The sequence below is a fragment of the Brassica napus genome, chromosome A2, assembly GCF_020379485.1.
Source record: "Brassica napus cultivar Da-Ae chromosome A2, Da-Ae, whole genome shotgun sequence".
NCBI classification, from domain to species: domain Eukaryota; kingdom Viridiplantae; phylum Streptophyta; class Magnoliopsida; order Brassicales; family Brassicaceae; genus Brassica; species Brassica napus.
The window spans coordinates 16,934,213-16,957,354 of record NC_063435.1 but is presented as its reverse complement, the minus strand read 5'-3'; the positions used below and the strand labels follow the sequence as shown (position 1 = coordinate 16,957,354).

The following is a 23,142-nucleotide window of genomic DNA, read 5'->3' as shown; positions in this document are numbered from 1 at the left end:
AGTTCATGGCGGGTACAAAAACTGCGAGACGGGCTATTTTGGCTACAGATTTTCTTGGAGAAATCAATGCAACATTGTGCGAGAAAGTCATCATTCGAATATACAATCAATCAGTCATTACTCTTACAAAGAATCAAGTATTTCATGGTCGAAGTATACACATACACACAAGATACTATTTTATAAGAGAATGCGTTGACGAAGGAATAATCAAAGTTGAGCATGTTCCTAGGAACGAACATAGGGTGGACATCTTAACAAAAGCTCTCGGAAGAATCAAGTTCAAAGAAATGAGGGATCTTATTGGAATTCAAGATTTTTCAAAAAATGAATTAAAGATTAAGGAGAAGAATGTTGGATTAAGCTTGAAGAAAACTTATGGGGCAAGTTAAAGACCTAATCTAGTCGAGATATAAAAATTAAGAATTAGAATATGTTTGAAGTTATCTGAATATGTTACCTAATAGAATAAGGAGTTTTATATCTCTATATAAGAAGATATCAAATTGTAACATAGCTTACAAGAGTTTAGAGATCGAGAGCTTTAGTTTGAGTTATTTTCTAAATCAATAAGAAAAGGGTTTTAAAATCTTAATCTTTAAATTATATACATAAACTATCTCATTCTTCTAATCAAAACTTAAAAGTGTCCGATCTGCTAAATCACCCAAAAAATGTTCCACACAAACGCAATATTATTTATTAATAAAATAGCCCCGTCTCCAAGTAGGTACCACAAACCAACAAAGAAACACAAACCAAACATAGTGTACATTATTACAAAAGACACAATTTGTAAATGACAAGACGAGTTTGCATCAGACTTATTAGCCGATGCTATGCACACATAGAGCGTGGACTTATAGTCACATCTCCTTTTATTCTTCACACAAGCTTCCAAAGCTTTTCATATCATTACATTATTATGAATTATACAGTAACAGTAACAAGCAAAAGACTTGTCGACAAGTCTCTCACTCAACTTAACGGCGGAAGCTCCTAACCTGACGTGGCGGGTCAGTCGCGCTATCGTTAAGCTTGACACCTGTGTAGACGGCTGCACCAGATATGGCACCAAGTGTAGGAGCCACCAGATAAACCCAAAGTGACCTGTAGTTTCCTGATGCAAGGGCTGGTCCTAGAGTCCTAACCGGGTTCATAGATCCACCACTCGATGGCCTGTCAAAAATTTTAAAATGTTTTAGCTAGAGACATTTTGATCCAATGTCAGGATGATGCGAAGCTTTAAAAGCCTTTTATTTGGACTTACCCTGCGACAAGAATGTTGAGCATGACAGTGGCTCCAACAGCTATTCCAGCTAATTCTCCAACCTGCACGTGAAATCAAACAAAGAAAAGAAAATCAATTAAAATTAGCTACATAAATAACTATCACTGGCTAATCTATTTAAGAATCGATTCTTATTGTAATTTTGTTTTGTAAAATGTTAAAATATTATATCAGTTTTCGTTTTTGACTGATGTTACAATACACGGCTAGTAGCGGGTAAGCAAACAACAACACAACACCGAAACAAACTATGGACAACATCAACTATGGACAACATCAGCAATACAACAGTAGAGACTAAACGGTTTGATAAAGTAAACCATAACTTGTAAATTTGTTTATAATTAGCTATATTATTCTATTATCTTTTGAGTGTTTTTTACACAGAATTTGCATTTGGCATCGATCCAAGCAGTTAGAGTCCGTTCTGTTATAACAGTTTGGTTTCTGTTAAACATAACCAGGACTCTAAGTGTTTTTAGTAAAAGATGCAAAAAGACAAAACACCAAAGAATGACCTTACTAAAAGAACAGTTACGAAAATTTTCTTTCTTTTCCTCAAGTATAAAGATGCAAAAACTTTTAGACAATATATGAATATCCCTTGTCCATATATAGAATTGGGAAGAGAGAGAGACTTACGGCACGAGTGTCGGTGGCAACGGCAGTAACGACAAAGAGGAGAATAAAAGTGATGATGAACTCAAGAGCAAAGGCTTGTCCAACACTAACAGACGGAACAGTGACACCTCCCGACATGAAAGGATGGAAAACTGCTTTGAGTGCGAATGAAGCGCAAATGGAAGCTGAGACTTGGGCCGCTATGTAAGCAGGCACGTGGGCCCAAGGGAAGTGCCTTAGAGCTGCGAATGCTATGGTCAGCGAAGGGTTTAAGTGAGCCCCTGAGATGTGACCGGTTGAGAGAATTATGATCATCACTGCGAGTCCCGCGCATGCCGCGTTACCAATTAGGGTTTCAGCTCCGTCGTATTTCTGGTTCACGATTGGACCGGCCGTCGCTGTGAATATCAAGATAAATGTTCCCACGAACTCCGCTCCAAGCTGCATCACACACATAACACATGAAAGCATTGAACATATGTGAAGAGGCCAGATAGAGAGACATATCTTGTGGAACAAAAAAAACAAGAAGCGGATACAAAATAACTAAATATTTTATCTGAGGGATCGAAAGAACTCGCACAATGTTACTAGCTATAAGCTATTTACGAATGCATTTAAGCACAGTTTAAATTGGTTCTTCTAATTGTAGTCTCAATTGGTATTATTAATTGGTATGATACAGTCAACGGTTAGTATTATAGCCGCCCATAATATTCTCGCCTCTTCGAAACAAAACCAATCAAGAACATTTAATATCATAGATTATTAGAACAAAACCATAAATCGTTAGTAATTACTAATCATACTACGGTAATGCTCATATACCAGTCTTATAATTCTACGGAGTAAACATATTGGTTGGTAACAAAAAAGACAGGAGCTGTGAATTGCGTACAAAAGCCAAGATCCTTTCGTTGGCTGCTTCCGTCATGGACAGATAAGAAAACGCTCACAACAATTAAATGAATTGATCTAACCAAACCTACTTAACATATTTCGTTCATAAAATTGAAATAAAAAAAAAAAACTAAAAAGACGTAGTAATTAGCTAATTAGCATCGTAATTAAAGAAAAAGATCAGTGATCTGATTATTTGTTTGACCATTTTAATTTCCGTGAAGGAAGCACCCCCCGCCCCGCCCCGCCAAATTAGTTATATTTATGCAACTTGCGTATTATATATGCCAATCACATATAAAATTTATACAATCCATACGATCAGGAGAGTCGGCATCCATATTGAATCGTTTAACTTTAGTTCGCGTGAGCCTTAATTATATCGGTTACGACTGGTAGTTCATGCATCGTGTTACCATCTCCCCCAAGTCTGACGTAAACCCCCTTTGATATTTTCAATATAAATAATAGTAGGTATAAAGAAAAGATAAATATTTTTTTTTGAGAACTATAAATATCAACTACGATTACAATATTCAGAGCTAACAATAATTATTCAAACATAAATGTGCGATCGAGTTGTGACTGCATATATATATATATATAATGATGTCTGGATCTCATTATTTTTGCTCATTAATCTAGACTGATTATTCATTATTTTCCCATCGTGGATTCCTTCTTTTTTGACAACCCTGTCGTGGATTCCTATGTTTTCACATAATCGGACAAAATATGTTGATATTTCCTTTACAATAAAAAAGAGTTACGTACCTTGCGAGTAAGGGAGACAACAGGGGAGGGAAAATCGGTGAAGCACGTGTCGGGTTGACCCCAAGTGTGTCCCATCACCGGCAAGCATTTGCATGGAGGCATCGGTTTCCGATGATCGAACGACATTGAATCCACTCTCATCCCCGTGATCAACGGTCCTCCCGGCGTTCCTGGCGTCGGAGGAGCCGTCACCGCCACTGCACCCATCTCAGCCTCCGTTGGAGCCATTCCAAACTCTCACTCTTTTTTTGGGGCTTTTTGTTTCTTTTTTAGTTTTAAATAAAAATTCTAAATTCTGATTTTTTTTGTTTTTTTGGGGGAAGGTAGATAAATTGAATAGAAACGAAATTTACATGATTTGAAGTTTTTTATAAATTTGGGTTTACACTTGTGTTTTAAACTTTGCCAGGACTTGTTTCACCAAACACAAATTAAAACGAGAGAGACACCAATTTATGAAAATTTTATCTATAAGTTTTTTTTTTTTTTTTGCAAGTATAAAAAAATGGATCTGAGACTTTAAATTACATGCTTTCAAGGATTTTATAAAGCTGTTTCTACGTTAGAAGAGGAATATCAACGAAGCTAGCCACCTTACAAAAACAAAACAAAACAAAAAACTGACTCTTATAAAAGCAAAGACAACACACACATATAGATGCGTAAGTTAGCAAAGAACAGATACTAGTTTGTGAATCTGTGGTTCAGAGAAAAAGAGAGAGAGAAAAATAGATGTTAGATGACGAAGATGATGAAATGTTTGGTTAGCGTTTGAGCTTATGTATATATATAGAAAATAAACCATTATGCATTGAACCCAAAAAATTCAATCATAAAAAAGTCAACTCCAATATCTTATTGCTTTTATGGAACAGTTTCATTCATCTTACTAACTCCCTTTTAAAGATGTTGATGATCTGCTAGACTCACTGATTCCTTTATCACAGGCATCTTCGTTACCGTTCGATCAAGCAGTATTTTCGTGTGTGATTCTTAGGACTCCCACATGGGCCGTGACGGTATCACTATTCGCCACCCCACGACCCTCCAATAATGGAATAAAAAAATTTCTTAAGTCTGGGGAAGAGCGTTTGATTCGTGGAACTGTAAGACAATCGTTTTCGTATTTTATTTATAAAGAATAAATACTAATCTTTAGTGATTTTTTTTTTTTGAAACTTTTAGTAATTAATAGTTTTCTTTTGAAAAAGTAGTTACAAGTTTTGAATAGTGAACATCCGTGAATGTCAAAATTGGTAACCAAGTAAATTGATATTTTAAGTGGATACTCCCTCCATTTCTATCATTTTTATACATATTAAAAAAATAATTGAAATACATTTATGTTCTTATTAATTACAGCTATTTGACCAATAATATTTGATATAAATAAAACTATTTATAAAATTAATACAGTTTGTAATTAAGAAGGGAGTATGTATAAATTATATTAAAATTTTAAAATAAACTTTGTATAACAAGAAAAATATCAAAACAACGTTTTTTATGAAATAGAGTGTGAAAATGTGATGCAGCTAAACACGTGTGAAAGATAACATTTATAATACATAAAAATCTAAGAAGAAGGTAAATTCAAGCTAACATTTATTTTTATATATTTGATGATTGCAAATATATTTAAATAACAATCTTGTTCTGGATGAATGTAGACAAAATTTTGTGTATTAATAGTGAATCCAATCAACCAATTAAAGATAGTGTGACAAACTTTTAAGAATAAAGATACCCATTGTTAATCAACCAAGTCATGTTGGTTTAGTGGTAAAAAAAAGTTGAAGATGGAAATTCTGTCATGGGTTCGATTTACTTTGGTTACGTAGTCAATTAGTCATGCTATTTACATAGATTAATTGCTTATCTGGATGCAATGCTTCGTAAGATAAATCTTTAGACCTAAAAAAACTTTAAAATATACGAAAAAAGCACATGTTGTCAATCATCATTTATTTAGCCAAAAAACATCATAAGATAGTTAGAAAAAAATTCACTGGATAATGATTTTTACACTTTTTATACTTCTGATTTTTTAAAGATACTTAATAACGAAAATTAACAATATATTTATAACTGATAATATGTAAATATATATAAACTATAACTTCTATAAAATAATATCAGAGATACTAATAATTACTCTATAATTCATATAAACTATATAAACAAAATATTTGATTTTAGATTACTTTAGAAAAGAAAATGGCAGAAGGCGACGGTGATATTGAAGGTGACAAAACCCTAATTGAGATTTCTCCAGCGACCGCGAATGATCTACCACTGTCTCCGAAGGTAGGTTTCCCTCCTTCAGCTTAACCAGCAGAGGGGATTCTTCGATCTGTATGCAGATGCATCTGGGAGTCCGAAGTCGTACGCTCGAAAGGTGTGTGAAGATTCGGCCTTTAGGGAAGATGTACCGGTGGAGATTAAGGTTCGATATGGTGTTGCTCACATCAAAATCCCTAAGGAGGTGTTTGAGGACGATGTGCCACTGTGAGAGAGCTTCCTTGTGGGCTACTTTATAGGCGACCCTCCTCATGTGGGCTCCATACACTCTACGGTGATACGTATTTGGAACTCTCCAGGCAACGCGTCGAAGATTGATGTCCAGTTCTGTTCAGGGTTGAAAATGCTCAGATGAGGGCTCGCGTTCTGAAGCGCCGCTACTGGTACATTGCGGATGTACCCTTGGCAGTGTGTGTGTGGAACCCGGAGACAGCGCAGTCCCCTCTGGACCTTACGGCCATGCCTCTCTGGGTAGATTTCAAAGGTGTTCCTAGGCATCTTTACTCACAGAAAGGACTCAGCTTTCTGTCTCTTGCAGCGGGGAAATTCGTAAAGCTTCACCCACAGACAGAGTGATGCACAAGACTTGATGTTGCAAGAGTCCTGGTGGAAGTGAATCTGCACAAGCCGCTGGTTCACAAGCTCAGTTTCAAGGACAGGGATGGAAGTGATGTCTCCGTTGAGATTGATTACCCCTGGCTACCTCCACACTGCAACCTTTGACATGGTTGGGGGCATGTGGAAAAGGAGTGCAACATGGTGTTGACAGTAAAGATTCTGAAGAGCTCCCAAGATGTGTTGGAGCAGGGAGAGGGGGTAGTTGAGGTTGTGGAGAAGGCAGCTGCCACCGAGAAAGAGGCTGTCTTGGATTTAATCTAAGAGCTGGAAAACACGAAAGCAGTAAGCTCTGGTGGCAATCTTACTGGTCGTGTGAGTGAGTCGGGTGGAAATGGGAAGGAAGTTATGAATGGCGAGGAGATAAGTAAAGTGAACGTGGATAAACAATAGAAAAGTGCAACTCATCGAGGGCGAAGCTGTTCCCCCCCATTGGAAATCATGTGAGCTCTGAAGGCAGGAGGAACTCAGCTTCCTTGTCAAATGGATTTTCTGTACCACAAGATTTGCGCTAGAATGGTGAAATAATGGAGGATGGGGAGTGTGAGGTGGTTAAAGAGACAAAGAAAGTCTCTGGAGATGTGGAGGAAGACCTGGAAGAAGCTCGCATAGTTAAGGAGAACAAGCAGATTGAATTGGGTAGCAAAACAATTACACTTGGGATTCACCGTTGTAGGAAGCAAGGGAGGAAGCCGATAGTGAGTTCAAAAGCATTACTTCTAGTGCAGAGTCAAAACAAAAAGGCTTCCTCTAGGAAGCACTGATGTCGTCTATCTTTTCCTCGAACATGCGAGGATTTAATAAGTCTTGCAAGCATAATGCGGTCAAACATTGGATTAGAGCTGAAAAATTACCGTTGGGTTGTTTGCTTGAGACTCGAGTTCAAGAAGCAAACTTTCCATGGATCTTCCAAAATACCTTTCAGGGCTGGTCCAGTCTTATGAACTACATCAAGCACAGATTGGGGTGTATTTTGGTGGTGTGGTCGGACTTGGTGAAAGTGGCTCATGTCTTAATCAGCGCTCAGATGATAACATCTTGGGTGAAATTTCGACAGACGAGTGATACGTTTCTGGTCTCCTTTGTCTATGCCTCAAACTTTACGCATGAAAGAAGGCAGTTTTGGAAAGAACTGGAACTGATTGCTATTATGACTGCAGGAGGCAGTGACGTCTATGGTAATGCCTCAGGACAACAACTGAATAATTCCAAATCTTCAGTTATGTTCGGTTCTAAGGTCATAGCGTCCACAAAAACTGATCTGAAAAGATCACTTGGAATAAACAATGAAGGTGGAATGGGGATGTATTTGGGGATGCCGGAGAAGATTTGGGGATCAAAGAAACATGTTTTTTCGTTCGTCCAAGAGAGAATGAATGGGAGATTAAACTCTTGGTCTGGAAAGCTCTTATCGAAAGGGGGAAAAGAGGTTCAGATTAAATCGGTGGCACAAGCTGTACCAACCTTCGTGATGTCATGTTACCTGCTACCTCAGGATATATGTAAAAAACTTTCTGCCGCAGTGGCGCGCTTCTGGTTGAGTACGGGTAACAGTAATCTAGGTTTACATTGGGTGGTTTGGGATAAAATATGCTTACCAGAAGAAAGAGGACTGGGGCTCCGAAATTTCATAGATTTTAATCTCGTACTATTAGCCAAGCAAGTGTGGCGCCTGCTGACACATCCACATTCTCTGATAGCAAGAGTGCTCAAGGGGCGGTATTATTGACACTCGAACCCATTGCATACCGAAAAAGCAAACTCGCCATCCTTTGGATGGAGTAGCCTTATGGCAGCAAAATCAATTCTGGAGGATGAGATTAGAAGAACGATTGGATCTGGGGCTGGTACTTACGTCTGGCTCCCCACCAGTCATGCCCGATCAACCGAAGACAACCCATGTTGATAAGGACCTTAAGTGCATCACCTCGTTGACTATGATACCAAAGAGTGGAATGTAGATTTATTACACGAGCTTATAGTAGCAGATGATGTATCTCAGATTCTCTCATTACGGATTAGTAAATCGGGGTGCCATGATGGATATAGTTGGAATCATACGAACTCGGGATGCTATACTGTGAAGTCTGACTATACAATGGCAGTAGAACAACAGAAGAAAGCGAAGGAGATACCGATACTTGCACCGAATTGCAACATCCTGAAGAAACAAGTATGGAAGGTTAAAGCACCGAGGAAGATCAAGCATTTTCTTTGGCAAGCTCTTTCCGGATATGTAGCATCTGCGTGTAAGCTAAAGGAGAGGCACTGTGGTACTGACACGGTCTGTCAAGCGAGAACGAAACCATCAACCATATCTTCTCTGAGTGTCCACCAGCAATCCAGTGTTGGGCTCTGTCGACGGTTCCATCGTCTCCGGGGTTCTTCCCGTGTTCTTCTATATATGTTAATTTTGATATAATGTTGCAGATGGGGAAAAGCTCAGATCAGAATGTCATAGATACTTCAATGTTCCCATGGATTATATGGTATTTATGGAAACCCCGAAACGACAAATGTTTCAACAATAAAGAGACACCGGCTATGGATACTCTGAACTTGGCGTGTCATGAAGCGGAAGCGTGGAGGATAGCTCAAATCGCACCATAGTTAAACAATGAATAAGGACCAAGTATAAAGAGGCAGCAAGTGCTTGATGATACATAACCGGCTGGAAGATGGAGATGCCAGATTGACGCATCATGGACATAGCAGAGAGAGGGGACCGGCTTCGGCTTTATTCTCTTCGAAGGGGAGTCAGTCATCCTAGTGGGCCAGAGAAGAGCCAGGCAATAAAACTCCCCCTACATGCGGAGGCGGAGGGCCTGGTGTGGGAATGTGCTCTGCTGCTGCTGCTGACTGTCCGAGAAGTGTTCCGGGCGATCATCTTCTGAGCTCTGATCGTATACCAACCTCATCCGGCGGACAGATTCCTGTTCTGCTGATCCTTCTTCTTCCGGACATGCAATTGAGATTTTTACGTTCCATATAGTTTGAGGAGACTTATTAGTGAGGTCGAGAGGAAGAAGAGAAAGTGTTTGTTGTCAAAGATTACTTTCTCATTAATTAAATGAACACTGTACGAGGGTATTTATACAAATGGTCAAAATTGTTGTCCTACTTCTGATTTTGGTTTTCGTATCATGGATCTTATTTGCTAATATGATGGCCGGTCATAGTTTACTAAAGATTTTAAGTGGGAATAGAAGTGAATCTTTTTTTTTTCAATACGAAATTCAAGATTATGTTTGTGTTCCGTGAACTCAATAACCACTTATTTAGAGCAGTTATGTAGACGGGGTTTAAACCATGTGAGCTTTGAATCTGACTGTCAACAGCTTGTTCAAATTATCACAGCTTCCAAGCCGTGGCCAGCACTGGATCCAGAACTTGATGACATTGATACACTTCACTCATCTTTTTCTTTTTTCTCTTTATGCAACCTTTGTCACGGTTGGGGCATGTGGAAAAGGAGTGCACCGTGGTGTCGACAGTAAAAGGTCCCATTCAGCTATGCTTTATGTCGATTCTACCCCACCGGTTTGGTTTACTGAATCGGGTGGTTTCGGTACTTAGTTCTTCATTGTTGTAAAAAAAAGATTAATTAATATATTTATTATAAAATATTATGTTCAAAATATCAACTTATAGAAATTTTTATTATATATCGAATTTAAATATCATGTTTCATGGTAAATAGTAATACATATAGTGGGTATTTTTTTTATAATTCATTGGCAGACATAAAATTTTGAATTTAAAACAGTTATCACAAGAATCATTACTTGTGTGTGTTGTAAGCCTAATATGGAGATTATTCTAATTGTATTGATCACTTTAGGTTGCATAATACAAACATTAATACAATCATTAATTATCTCAAGTTTGAGTAATAGAATATCCATTTGTTGCAAAACAAAATAAAAAATAATACAAGCATTAATTATCTCATGTGAAATTTTGAGATAAAAACAAAAATTCGATATTGAGTTATTTAAAATTCAAGAAAAATAAAAAGAAAATTGGCTTTAAATGACGATGTACTAGCTTTAAAATGAATTTTTTTCTTTTTCCTTAGCCGATTTGTTTTCTCCAACCACTTCTCTTCTTGCTATTAGGTTGAGTTAATTTATATAATGGATCTTGTTGAAGGACATGCATAATCCATCTCAAAAACAATTTTAAAACAATAAGACCAAAATTCTAGTTTTTTCGCCGACTTCGTGTGATATCTGTGAGTTCTACTTTATTTATATATACGAGGGAATCATCGACTTTTTTTCTTTTTCCTTAGCCGATTTGGTTTTATCCAACCACTTCTCTTCTTGCTATTAGGTTGAGTTAATTTATATAATGGATCTTGTTGAAGGACATGCATAATCCATCTCAAAACACAGGTTTGTGACGTAAATGATCTTGGCGCTATGCGCCTTCAAATCTGATTTGTTTCGAATTGGCATCTCGGTTTGACCGGAAATGTAATTTCGACTGAACCGAGGTTATAAGATTCAACGTTCAAAACATGAACATACATACTAAATACGTACATCTATTTGAAAAAAGGCACAATACTACACAAGCTGTACCTAAGCTCCTTCAGCCCATATAGTTTCCCACTAATTGTTACCTGCGGAACAAGTAGATTCATGATAAACTAAACTGCCCAGTGAGTTTGGTTTCCCACTACCCACATATACAATTCTCCTACCACTGCAGCTGGAACGCCTCCGATCTGGGCTTGGTCGGTTTGATCGTTAATGTTATCTCCTTCGGGTAACATCATCGTAAATATTCTTGGTGTTGCTTTTTAATTTCACACACACATTTCCAGTTCTTGAATCTGAATTTGGCATGTCCAAAATGAAATCAAAATTCGACGATGAGTTATTTAAAGACGTTTATTGAAGATTCAACCATCGATTACAACAAAAATAGGAAATAAATTGGCTTAAAGGACGATGAACTTATCAAGAACAAGCCTAAAGAAATAAATCTAAAACCCTAGTTTTTGTGCTGACTTGGTGTGTTTGTGAATAGATAGAACTCGCCGACTTTTTTCATTTTCCTTAGCCGACTTTGGTTTCTCCAAATGCTTCCTTTTTGGTTATTAGTCTGAATTCATTTACATATTGGGCCTAATCAAGGGACATATTACATCACAGACGACAAGGATGACTGAAAATGTTTGTAGGTGTAGACATAAATTTTAATGTTAACTAAACTTGCAAGTTTTCGTGTGGAGGTAAGAGATGGAAAGCACACTTCATCCAGTAGGATGACTAGCTATGTTTTGGTAGATTAATGGATTGCACGGGAGAAGTTGGAACTCGTGAGCTAAGAGTCAACGTAAGAAACAAGTTACAAAATCAGTGTACGTATTTTTTGAGTAAATTTAACATATAATAAAAAACCATAATGTTGTGGTAGCATGCAATACATATTTGGTCCAGTTTGGAATATTAGGTTCACAAGACAGATGTTTAAAAAGCACTAATAGCAACAGCGCATCTTCAGCAAGATAAATGTTTGTGAAGGCATAATGGGGAGTTCAAAGATTCTTTATCGGCTGCAAAAACAGGAGAGCATATTCGTTTGAAGCAACCCAATGCAATCTCAAGCTGTATTCCCTTATTGCTTGGTTGATTTCTAAAAACAGGCTATTCACAGGAGAGCGATTGGAGTTTGGAGTTGTGAACAAATTTGCGTATTTTGTGTGAAGCTTAAGGAAACAAGAGACCACTTCTATTTCATGTGCCCTTATACTCAAAGGAAGATGTAGAGTGTTGACAAGGTGTGCACATGCACCAGTTTTTTATAAACTTAGTGTAGTTTATGCTATTTTTTTGTAGTGCATACATTAAAACATGATGGTGCTAAATTAGTTGCTCAATTCAATTATTTTGTATTTTTCTTATGAGTTTTTAATTAATTTGTGAACATAATTTTGTTGATCAATAAATTGAAAATTAGACAAAAACACTAGCTTTCATATGTGGAGAGACAGAAACCGGACAAGCACCACCAAGATTGGTTAGATTCTTATCATCTGAGATGAGTAATTGACAAAGCAATTTGTAACATGTTATGATTCTTAAACTACAAGGCTCTTCGTAAACTTGCGGGAGAGTGTCGACCCAATGATGTTGGTTTGAGATGCGAGTACTCTGTGTAATAGCCATTGTCTAGACAGTTAAATGGTTTACATTTTTTGTTTTGTTTTTGTTTATAACGTTCTTTATTATCTTATATATTTTCTTTTGTTGAACAATACCCTATCTATTTTTATTTGTTGATGTTTAGGCATTAAACACAAAAATCTAAAAATATTTCAAATAATACATTTTCTAAAAAAAGTTATTAATTATATTGGTTAAAAACATCATTAATTATTCATTTAACCACATCAATCAATAATAAGACAAATTTTAAAAATACAAATATATAGATTAAATATAATAATAAATTTTATATTAAAATTAAAATGATAAATAATCTGAAATAAAAGGTAGTTTAAAGTGTCATCTCTTTCTTATTAAAAGAGGAGCATTCCTACAAACTAACCCTATCTTCATGTGTTATTAACCAAAATGTCATTTCTTACGTGTCATCACAAGAGCTCTTCTCACACCTTTTAACTAAAAGCCCTCTTTTCACTAGAATAATTACAAGTATTGTCATTGTTATAAATTGACCTTCTTAAACATTTATAACCGCCAGTTGCATCAATGATTTTTTATCATGATTAATTTTGTATATTAAACTTAGATAGAACGTGTTTACAATGTCCACATAAGCAAAACAGATATAAAGTAAATTATATAGTTATATACTTTTATAAATATACACAAAATAATTATATTACAAAGTTGATATGGTCGTACTATATATAAAAATAATAATTATATAATAGTTATATAAATATATGTATAATAATTATATTATATAGTTGATATGGTTGTACTATATACAAAAAAAATTATATAATAAATATATATATATATATATATATATAATAATTAAATTATATAATTGATATGGTCGTACTATATACAAAAGAAAATAATTATTTAATCATATAACTATAATTTTTAATAGTATATACAAAATAATTATATTATAGTTATATGAGTATATACAGGATAATTATATTATAATAGTTGAAAAAAAAAATTCCAAACATATATTTTGCATGTTAACCACGCAATGTGGTTAAATGTGGCCATTTAATATAATAGTATTACAATTTAATTGAATTAATCACGCAGCGTGACTTGCAAGATGTTAACCAGTTTGGTAAGCAACTTAATTGAGTTAATATTGATATATATATATTCGATTTCCAAACAAATAAGAGGTTTTTCATTACATTTACTGTATAATGAATATATGGCAATAAATAGTGAAGGACAATATTAATTGACCACAAAATTCTTAATAAAGGTAATTCATGATGGTAAAATATGTGAATTGTGTAAGTTATTTTAGGACTAGATTTGCGATTTTGATTTTCACATTAAATGACATATATACAAATTCTTTAATAGATATTTTTCATTTTAAGAAATCTAAGGCATGGTTATACTATATAAATACCAAGGTATGCAGTTCTAATCTGCATTCTAATCATAAATTAAATTCTCTGCAATAAAATTTGGGCTTTCTTTTGCGAAAATGGTTGGTTTTGATTTTGTTGGTGAGAGGCAAATGGTAGATTCACAAAACTCTTCTTTAAAGATCTGTCTCCATGCGTAAAGAAGATGTTGTTAACATACTTTCTTACATAGACAAAAGAAATAGTAGAAAGTATTTTTTTTTTCTTCGGTATCTTGTGTCTAACGTGAATATATTTATAGTTTGGTTTTCACTATTCAGAATATATTGAAACGGTGTTGATATTTCCACTCCTTATTACACTATATTTCACTGGCGGTTCAAATATATATTGAAGCCTAACCCAACTTCTTTGTATGTTTATATTTTTTTTTTGTACATACATTTTTTTATTATTAGAAAAATTACAAATGGGAAATACTACCCTAATATGTGTATTTTATATCACATTTACACATGTATGAATATTGTATTTACTATGTATTTTAATACAATATATAATTATTAAAAACTTATACAATATTATTTTGTTTCGTACCGAGATAAGATTCATGCAAGTGTTAAGAGAGATTTGATAAATCAATTTGACCCTTTCCTAGCTCAAAGGAAAACAAATGTGAAATCAATTCGTTCAATCGTTCATTATATAAAATGTAATATTGTGACTATGACTTTTATATTTCTAATATCTATAGATTAAAAATTATAATTTCTTCTAATCCATTCACTCCGCGCATGGTGCGGGTTATCACCTAGTCTAAACTATTAAAGATGAAGTACAAATATAAACAAACTCTAAAATTAACTATTTAATTACATCTAATCCCACTGAGATACTAATTAATCTTAACTTTCAGTATTTATTGCATTTTCCGAATTTTAATCATACTTACCTAATTTATTTCATAATTAATTCCTTACAAATAATAAATGTAGTTAACTCATTTTATGTAACAATATATATTTTCACTTTCATTATTAAGTGGTAATTTCTTTAATCAAAACTACTTCCTATAATCTAGCTTAAGCCTAAGGGTCTAACTGGTGACCATTATAGGAACATTAAGAATGAATAGTGAAAAATTGCAGAGAAATAAAATTATAGGAATGAAAAGGAAGATTATTCCTTATTAATTTTAATGAGGAACAAATTTGTTCTACATTCTTCTACAATGAAAGGAATGAAGGAAAAAAATATTCCTTTTAAATGGTAAGAAAATTAGGAATAGTAAAGAATGCATTATTCCCTTCATTCCTTAGTCACCAGTTAGACCCTAAATAATACTCCACCCGTTTCAATTTAGATGATGTTTTAGGTGATTTTTATTGTTTCACAGTAGATGATGTTTTTAGATATTTAAGTAATTTTAATTTTATTGAAAACTATGTAGCAAATTGTATTTTTACTATTTTTGTTTATAGTTAGATAAATTAATTTTAAATTATATTTCTAAATTTTTTAAGAAAAATTAAAATTTTAAATATGTGTATAAAAATTCAAAACTTCGTGTATTATTGAACGGAGGAGTATTTACTAAAAACTGATTAGTTAAGAATATGATATTTACTAAAGAATCTTTCATTTTACGCTCATACATCAAAAAAATAATATTTATATTTAAGTAATCGATTATAGAAAAATCTATATGTTTTGTCTTTATTTCAGTCACTAATCGGTTAAATATATATGAAAATATAACTACAAAATCATAGAGCATCCCAATATTCGTTTGATATTAACTACAATAGATCTATAATTTCACATGAAATTAAACAATTTATATAATATATAAATACAATATAAATTAATCTGTAGATATATTATTATTTTTATATGTTCATATAAACAATAATCAAATATAAATTGAATACAATAAGAAATATATGTGATACAAGTGACTGTTTGAAAAAGAAAAGATAATATTTAATGTAATAAGTTAAAGTATTATAATTAGAAATGTCATATTAATCAATTATTTAATATATATAAATCATTAATATACATAAAAAAGAGAAATTTATATATAAAAAGTAAATATAAATACCCGTGCTCCTCTAGTATATTATAAAATAGAAAAAGTATAAAAAAGAAAAAAAAAACTTATTAATCTGACTTTTCCAATTTTCGTTTGGATCCATGTCTAGCAGCTAGTGATATACCATAGATTTTACTCATTTTTAACGATGGTACATAGGTGCTTTTAGATACATTATAGTTTTTTTTTGAGTCTTTTAGTATGTTGTCAGATTTTGGAGTGATTTGGAGGAAAGTCGGGATTTTGATGCATTTTGGAGATAAAATAAAAAAGATATGTAGCTGACTATCGAACAGCCCAGCAGACGATGATTGAAGATGATAATCAATCGACACACACCTTATGTTGTCGATCGACCGAAACATGCAAAGACCAGACTTGGTTACAACTGACTTTAAGCCCAAGCCCACAAGAATTACCAAATTGTTCCTGACGAATTTTAACCTAATATTTATGTACTCTGCCATTGTTCTAGGCAACATACGCTTTCACACTTTCACACAGAAAAATACTTAGAATTTTAGGTTTGGAGAGAAGATCCAAGACTCCTTCAGAGATTTGTGATTGGAACTTTATATTTTTCTACTCCTATCTATTTTATGCAGTTCATTCATTATCTTGTTATGAATTGCTCAGCTGAGTAGTTCTCTTTATTAGATTTAGGGTTCAAATATTTATGAAAGATTAGCCCTAAATATAGAATTTCTAAGTGTTAGGATATCAATCAATTGAACTGTTCTTTAATGCATGTGTTCTAGAGTAGCTAACTAGGACCTTGTCTATAGATATTACGGAGCAAACGAAAGCATGGTCCTATGTCTGAACTAGTTTACATTGTGTTAGGATTACCAGAAACAAGCGACAACTGATTTAGTTTAACCTAGTGAACAAGTCAAACCCGTGCGGTAAAGCTTGCTGGAAGGAATGTCGATCGGCAATTCAGTAGTTGCATCGATCGACGGGCTGAAAGGTGTATCGATCAACAATCTATAATTGGTATCGATCGACACTTTCTCAAGACCTCAGCTCAAGACCAACAAGCGACAGCTGAGGTCTTTGATCTGGCAATAGATAGTCTAAAAATACGGAAGTTGATCGACTATTCTATAGTTTGAGTTTTAGAATATCCAACATACACTTAGTCTCTGAATCTCTATAATTCTGACTGTCTAAATAGAAACCCCAAGTCTAACGCCTTTCATATTTGTTTCTAAATTCCAATCAATCAACCGAGCAATTACCTTGCTCATACCACTGCTATTTACATTTAAACATGTTTGTCAAGATTAACCACAAAACTACTAGATCTTTTATGTATCTTAGCTCTCTGTGAATTTGATCCTTAAATATTACAACTCGATTTTTTATTTGAAAGTGTACAAATCACTCGTTAGGTTATTTGAGTGATATCGACCACTTGCTGATTTCCTGCCATAATTTATGACCAGAATCAATATTCGTAGTAAACGTTAGCCGAAACTATATCATCAATAGTAGTTAAACCTATTAGACGAATCTGCCTTGATAAGAAATTAATCATTGAGGACAATCATATACACTTGTTGTACCATTATCATCAATAGTATGGATTTAATATGTTTTTGGTTTTACGGACATAATAATTCATAGTTATACAGAAATACTTTTGTTGTAGTGCAACTGAAAGCACAAACATCCTTTGTCTTAGAAAAACACCAACATGGCAGCATCTATAGTTGGTTATTTTGTTATAGGCCATTTGCAAGAAGAAAAAAATGCTAACTAAGTTACACGAATGTGGTTTAATTCAATGCGACTGTCATACAATAATGGCATATTATTATTATTTAATGCCTGACTGCCTGCCATACAAAAATCCTTGCAAAATTCAAAACTCATATGGTTGAAAATTAATTGAATAATGGAAATGATTGCATGATCTCTGTTTTAGGTGTTGTCATAGGGAAATGGGTCATTTCATACACTCGACACTGTGCTAAAATATAACCAACATTTATTATATTTAAATTTCATACATGAACAACAAAATTTAGGTATATCTATATTTTGATTGCGTCTTCGTAGTCAAAAATTATGGATACTTATGTGTTAATTAGAAATTAATACTTGGCTTTCTGTTTCAAATAATAAATAGTTAATAAAAAATACTTCATTTAGGTTGATTGAGAGGGGAATTGAACGTTATAACTTTTCCACCATTCAGCGACTATGCCAAATCCAATTTTTTTTTTTTGACGTCAAACGGCCATTTTATTACTCAAACGGCTAAATCCAATTCATGTATTGTTATCTATCATTTTTTATTTATACCCCTTGTTCGGAAACTTGCTAGGCGCTATGCGTGCAGTGCAGCTGGGCCTAACGATTTATTGAAAAAACAGGAAAATATCGGAGAGTATGCGGGGAAGAATTTTTTGTATTTATATATAATACTCTATTTATACATATATTACCAATTTTTATGTATAATACATATATTTTTCCTATATACATAATATATATTAGTATTAGTGATCTTTCAATAACAAAATTATTGTAATTGCTGTGGTTTGGTGGTTAGTGGGCTTATTTTTAGATTGAAAAAGCCCAAGTTCGAGTCAAATACAACATATTTTGGGTCTTTTTTATTGTTTTTAATGACATTATGGTAATTATATCATTATAGGGATTCTGCAATCTTTTTTTTGGTCTCCGCCAGACATTATACATGTCAAAAACCTCGAAATCTATGTGTTTTCTTCTTGTTTTTGCATCAGATGCATACATATGTTATTCTATATTGATTTAAGGGCTTATTTGTAAAATAGCCATATTTCACCAATAAATTAAGAATAACACATTGATTTTGACATTATTAGGAAGTTGATTGTTTGTGGTTTTTACTTTAGTTTTTAGTTTTTGTTTTTGCAAAAACCATTTTTCATCCAATCAAGTATTAGTTTTTGTTTTTGTAGAAACCATTTTATTTGCCAATCAAGATTTCTAATAAATAGATTCCCTAAAATTTAGGGAAACTAGTTTTTGAAAAGTTTAACCAATTTGTGAAGAAAAACCAAAAACCAACTTTTGTTAGCTTTTAAAATAAAAAACGAATTTTGATTTTTTGGGTAGAAACTACAACATTTAATTAATTAATAATTAATAAATAATATTTTCATAAAGATAAATAATCATAAAATTTTTTGGTACATTAGCTATAATTTAAAAAATAATGTGATATAATTTATTTGTGTTTAATATCTGTAAAATAAATTTATATAGTTTATAAATAATATTAATTAATTTTGAAACTTAGTTATTAATTTCTCTATATAAATAATAGAATAATTTTAATAATTACTAGTCACATTATAAATAACTAAAATTATAAAAACATAATATGTTTTAGTAATACAATATATTGTATTAGTCATGAAAAATAAAAATAGCCATTCAATTTTAAGAAAATATAAATAATTTATATGAGAAATTTTATAATTATTTTCAAAATTTTAAGTATTTTTATTTTTATATAATTTATAATTTTTAAGAAAAACTATTTCTATTTATATAAGAAAAATTTCTAAGTAGTTTCAAACTTTTAAATATTTTTGTTTTTTTGCAATTTATATAAATTTTACGATAAATATTTTATTATAATATACTTTTTTATAAAACTATAATAATTAAAATATGTTATTGTATTTTATTTTAAAATAATTATCACAAGATTTTGATAATTTTAATTGTAAATATAAATATTTATTTCTATTTTGTTGTATTATTTCAAACTGACGCATTAATTAATTTTTGAAAAATAAAAAAATACTGAAAAACTAAAAACCAAAATCAAAATCTAAAAACCAAAAACCAAAAACTAAAAGCTGAAAACCAAAAACCAAAATCTAAAAACCAAAAACTAAAATCTAAAAACCAAAAACTTAAACTAAAAACTACCGAAACAATCATCACCTTGATCTCATAGCATTTGTCATATATTTCCCGGGTTTGTCCTTTTTTTTGAACCAGTTGCCAGTTAAAGGAAAAAAATTTGTGATCAATATTTGTGGTGATTATTGCGGCATGGTCGCGGCGGTAGTAGTTATCGGAGCGGTGATATTGGTTATCGCACCAACGGTGGCGGTGACTACAAAGATGATCACTACGGCAAGAGTGATTAAGGACGATACAGAGGTTGTCAATCCAAAAGAAACCGTCATCATTCATACAATGATTAATATGAATGTGATGATCGGAGAAAGATATAATGTTATGGAAGAAGATAAACAGAGTAAATAGAATAGAACATTCTACATATAATATAGTTCATAATAATGAAATTAATAACAGTGGAAGTAATGTTTATTCCCTATCAACCCAAAATTTCCATAAACTAAACCCAAAACACTAATCACTAAATCCTAAAAAAAAATATAAACCCTAACCCTGATATTAAAATATGCACACAGTACATAATATGAGGCATTATTTAAATATAGTAGCAACAAACGAAATAGCATAATACATATTAATGTTCAATTTTGAATTGTCTATGATTGCAGTGAAGGAGGTAATGCTTACCCCAAAGTCAACCCAAACTTTCCATAAACTAAACTCAAAACACTAATCACTAAACCCTTAAAGGAAATATAAACCCTAATCCAATATCAAATATGCACATAGTACATAAGAAGCATTATCAAAATAAAATAGTAACAAACGAAATAACATAGTATATATTAATGTTCAAATTGTGAAATGTATATGATTCCATGGAAGGAAGTAATGATTATCCCAAAGTCAACACAAACGTTCCATGAACCAAACACAACACACTAATCAATAAACCATAAAAGAAAATATAAATTCTAACTCAAATATTAAAATATACACACAATACATAATATGAAATATTATTAAAATAGAATAGTAACAAACAAAATAGCATAGTACATATTGTTCAAATAGCATAGTATTACCGAAAACTTACATGACAAACGAGGAAGCATCGACTGTAACACCATCTTGGTCTGCAGATTTCAAAAGCAGTTTCAAAAGCGGAGACGACATATCTAGCATAGATTATAGATTTGGTGATGGTTGTGATGAGACGGAAACTGCAGCTGAGACTGAAACTGCAGCTGAGACAGAAACCGCTCCTGAGAAGGACACCACAGCTAATATGGATGGCAGTGGTAATATGTATGTTGAGCAGCTACCTTTAGTAAAATGTAGTCAAGTTATAGAGAAATGGAGAGATGCTATGGGTCTGTACCTTCTGCAGGAATTTCCAAACAAGAGATCACTTCAAGAGGTGGTGGATAGAGCTGCATTTGGTTGCAGCTTTCGTTATGTTATTAAAAAATCTGATCGAAAACGGTTGGTGTTAAAATGTTGTGAAGCAAACTGTAAATGGGGATTGCGAGCTGCGAGGATTCGAGAGACAGAAATTTTTTCTATTGGGAGGTACTGGGGTGTGCATACATGCTCTCGGACTAATCAAAGTAATAGCTGCAACAGCAAGAGGAAAGGATCTGCAGAATTAGTTGCAACTTTTTTGAATGAGGAATATCCTGGAAAACTGATGACTCCTGTTCCGAGAGATATCATAGACTTAATTAAGTTAAGACTGGGTGTATCGGTAACTTACTCCACAGCCTTGAGAGGGAAAAATCTAGCTATGCGTGTGTTGCGTGGTAATTCAGAAGACAGCTACAAGATGTTGCCTAGCTACTTGTACATGTTAGAGCAGGTTAATTCCGGAACAACAACAGAGGTGAAGTTGGATGAGGCAGGTAAGTTCAAGTACCTTTTCATAGCTTTAGGAGCTTGCATTGAAGGGTTTAAGGCCATGAGGAAAGTGATTCTTGTGGATGCTACATTTTTGAAGAACGGATATGGTGGGGTACTAGTATTTGCTAAAGCTCAAGATCCTAATCGTCACCATTATCCCCTCGCGTTTGCGGTACTTGACGGTGAGAATAATGCTAGTTGGACTTGGTTTTTCGAGATGCTCAAAACTGTTATACCGGACTCTTCTGAAATAGTTTTTATGAGCGATAGAAATCAGAGCCTCATCACTGCTGTAGCTAATGTGTATCCACAATCTCACCATGGCCATTGTATATGGCATCTAGCTCAGAATGTGAGAAACCATGCTTGTAACACCATCAAAGCCGTAGTGCCATGGAGATTTATGGAGTTGGCTAGGTATTACACAGTGCCTGAGTTCGAGGCTGCTTATGCATCTTTTAAGGTGAGATATCCTTCAGCCTGCAAGTATTTGGAGGAGAACACTAACAGAGCAACATGGGCTAGGGTCTACTTTCCAGGTTGTAGATACAACTTGGGCACTAGCAACAGTGTGGAGTCGATGAATACCGCGTTTAGGGACGCAAGGAGGTATGCCTTGATACCATTGTTGGATACAATCATCAAAAAAATATCTGACTGGTTTAATGAACATCGGAAGGACGCCGTGTCTGGATCACTTGATACCAAACTGGTTCCTCTGGTTGAGATCCATTTGCACAACTTATGGGGCAAAGCTGAGAAAACGCCAGTGCGTGAGCTGAATAGTTATGATCTTGAGTACGAGGTTACCGACACTGACAATGGGAAGGTTTATTTGGTGAATTTGATAGCGAAGTCGTGTAGCTGCAAGGTATTTGATTATGAAAAGTATCCTTGTCTTCATGGACTTTCTGCTTACTTATATTTCCTTGAGGTTCCTGCTGCTAATGGTCATCAACGTGAGGTCAACATAGAGTATCATCAGTTGTGCTCAAAGTATTACTGGACATAACTTTGGGCAATGGCTTATTACAGGACCATTTATTATGTGCTGGACAAGTCTGAATGGATTGTACCAGATCACATCAAAGAGCTCCAGATCATACCTCCGAAAAAGCTGACAAGGAAGGGAAGGAAAAAGGTTAATAGGAATCCATCAGTTGGAGAACAGCGTAAAAGGACACAAAACGTAAGGCGAGCGAGGACAAATTTTGGTTTTAA

General features: G+C 33.6%; 2 protein-coding genes across 2 annotated transcripts; one reads left to right on the top strand and one right to left on the bottom strand.

Annotated features, from left to right (window-relative positions):
- Positions 1–675: 675 nt before the first annotated feature.
- Positions 676–4,318, bottom strand: LOC106387402 (probable aquaporin NIP5-1). The gene is made up of 4 exons (XM_048758495.1): positions 3,587–4,318; positions 1,934–2,353; positions 1,271–1,332; positions 676–1,179 (listed from the first exon to the last, which is right to left on the bottom strand). The coding sequence occupies exons 1-4, from the start codon at positions 3,812–3,814 to the stop codon at positions 984–986; spliced, it is 906 nt and encodes a 301-aa protein (XP_048614452.1). The 5' UTR covers positions 3,815–4,318; the 3' UTR covers positions 676–983.
- Positions 4,319–21,118: 16,800 nt separating this feature from the next.
- Positions 21,119–22,933, top strand: LOC106413026 (protein FAR-RED ELONGATED HYPOCOTYL 3-like). The gene has a single exon (XM_013853873.2). The coding sequence runs from the start codon at positions 21,119–21,121 to the stop codon at positions 22,931–22,933; it is 1,815 nt and encodes a 604-aa protein (XP_013709327.2).
- Positions 22,934–23,142: the final 209 nt, after the last annotated feature.

Coding starts and splice junctions, on each gene's coding strand:
- LOC106387402 (XM_048758495.1), bottom strand. CDS start 3,814: ATGGCTCCAACGGAGGCTGAGATGGGTGCAGTGGCGGTGACGGCTCCT. Junction 2,354..3,586: donor TTGTCTCCCTTACTCGCAAG/GTACGTAACTCT, acceptor TGTGTGATGCAG/CTTGGAGCGGAGTTCGTGGG. Junction 1,333..1,933: donor TTGCCACCGACACTCGTGCC/GTAAGTCTCTCT, acceptor TTTCACGTGCAG/GTTGGAGAATTAGCTGGAAT.
- LOC106413026 (XM_013853873.2), top strand. CDS start 21,119: ATGACAAACGAGGAAGCATCGACTGTAACACCATCTTGGTCTGCAGAT.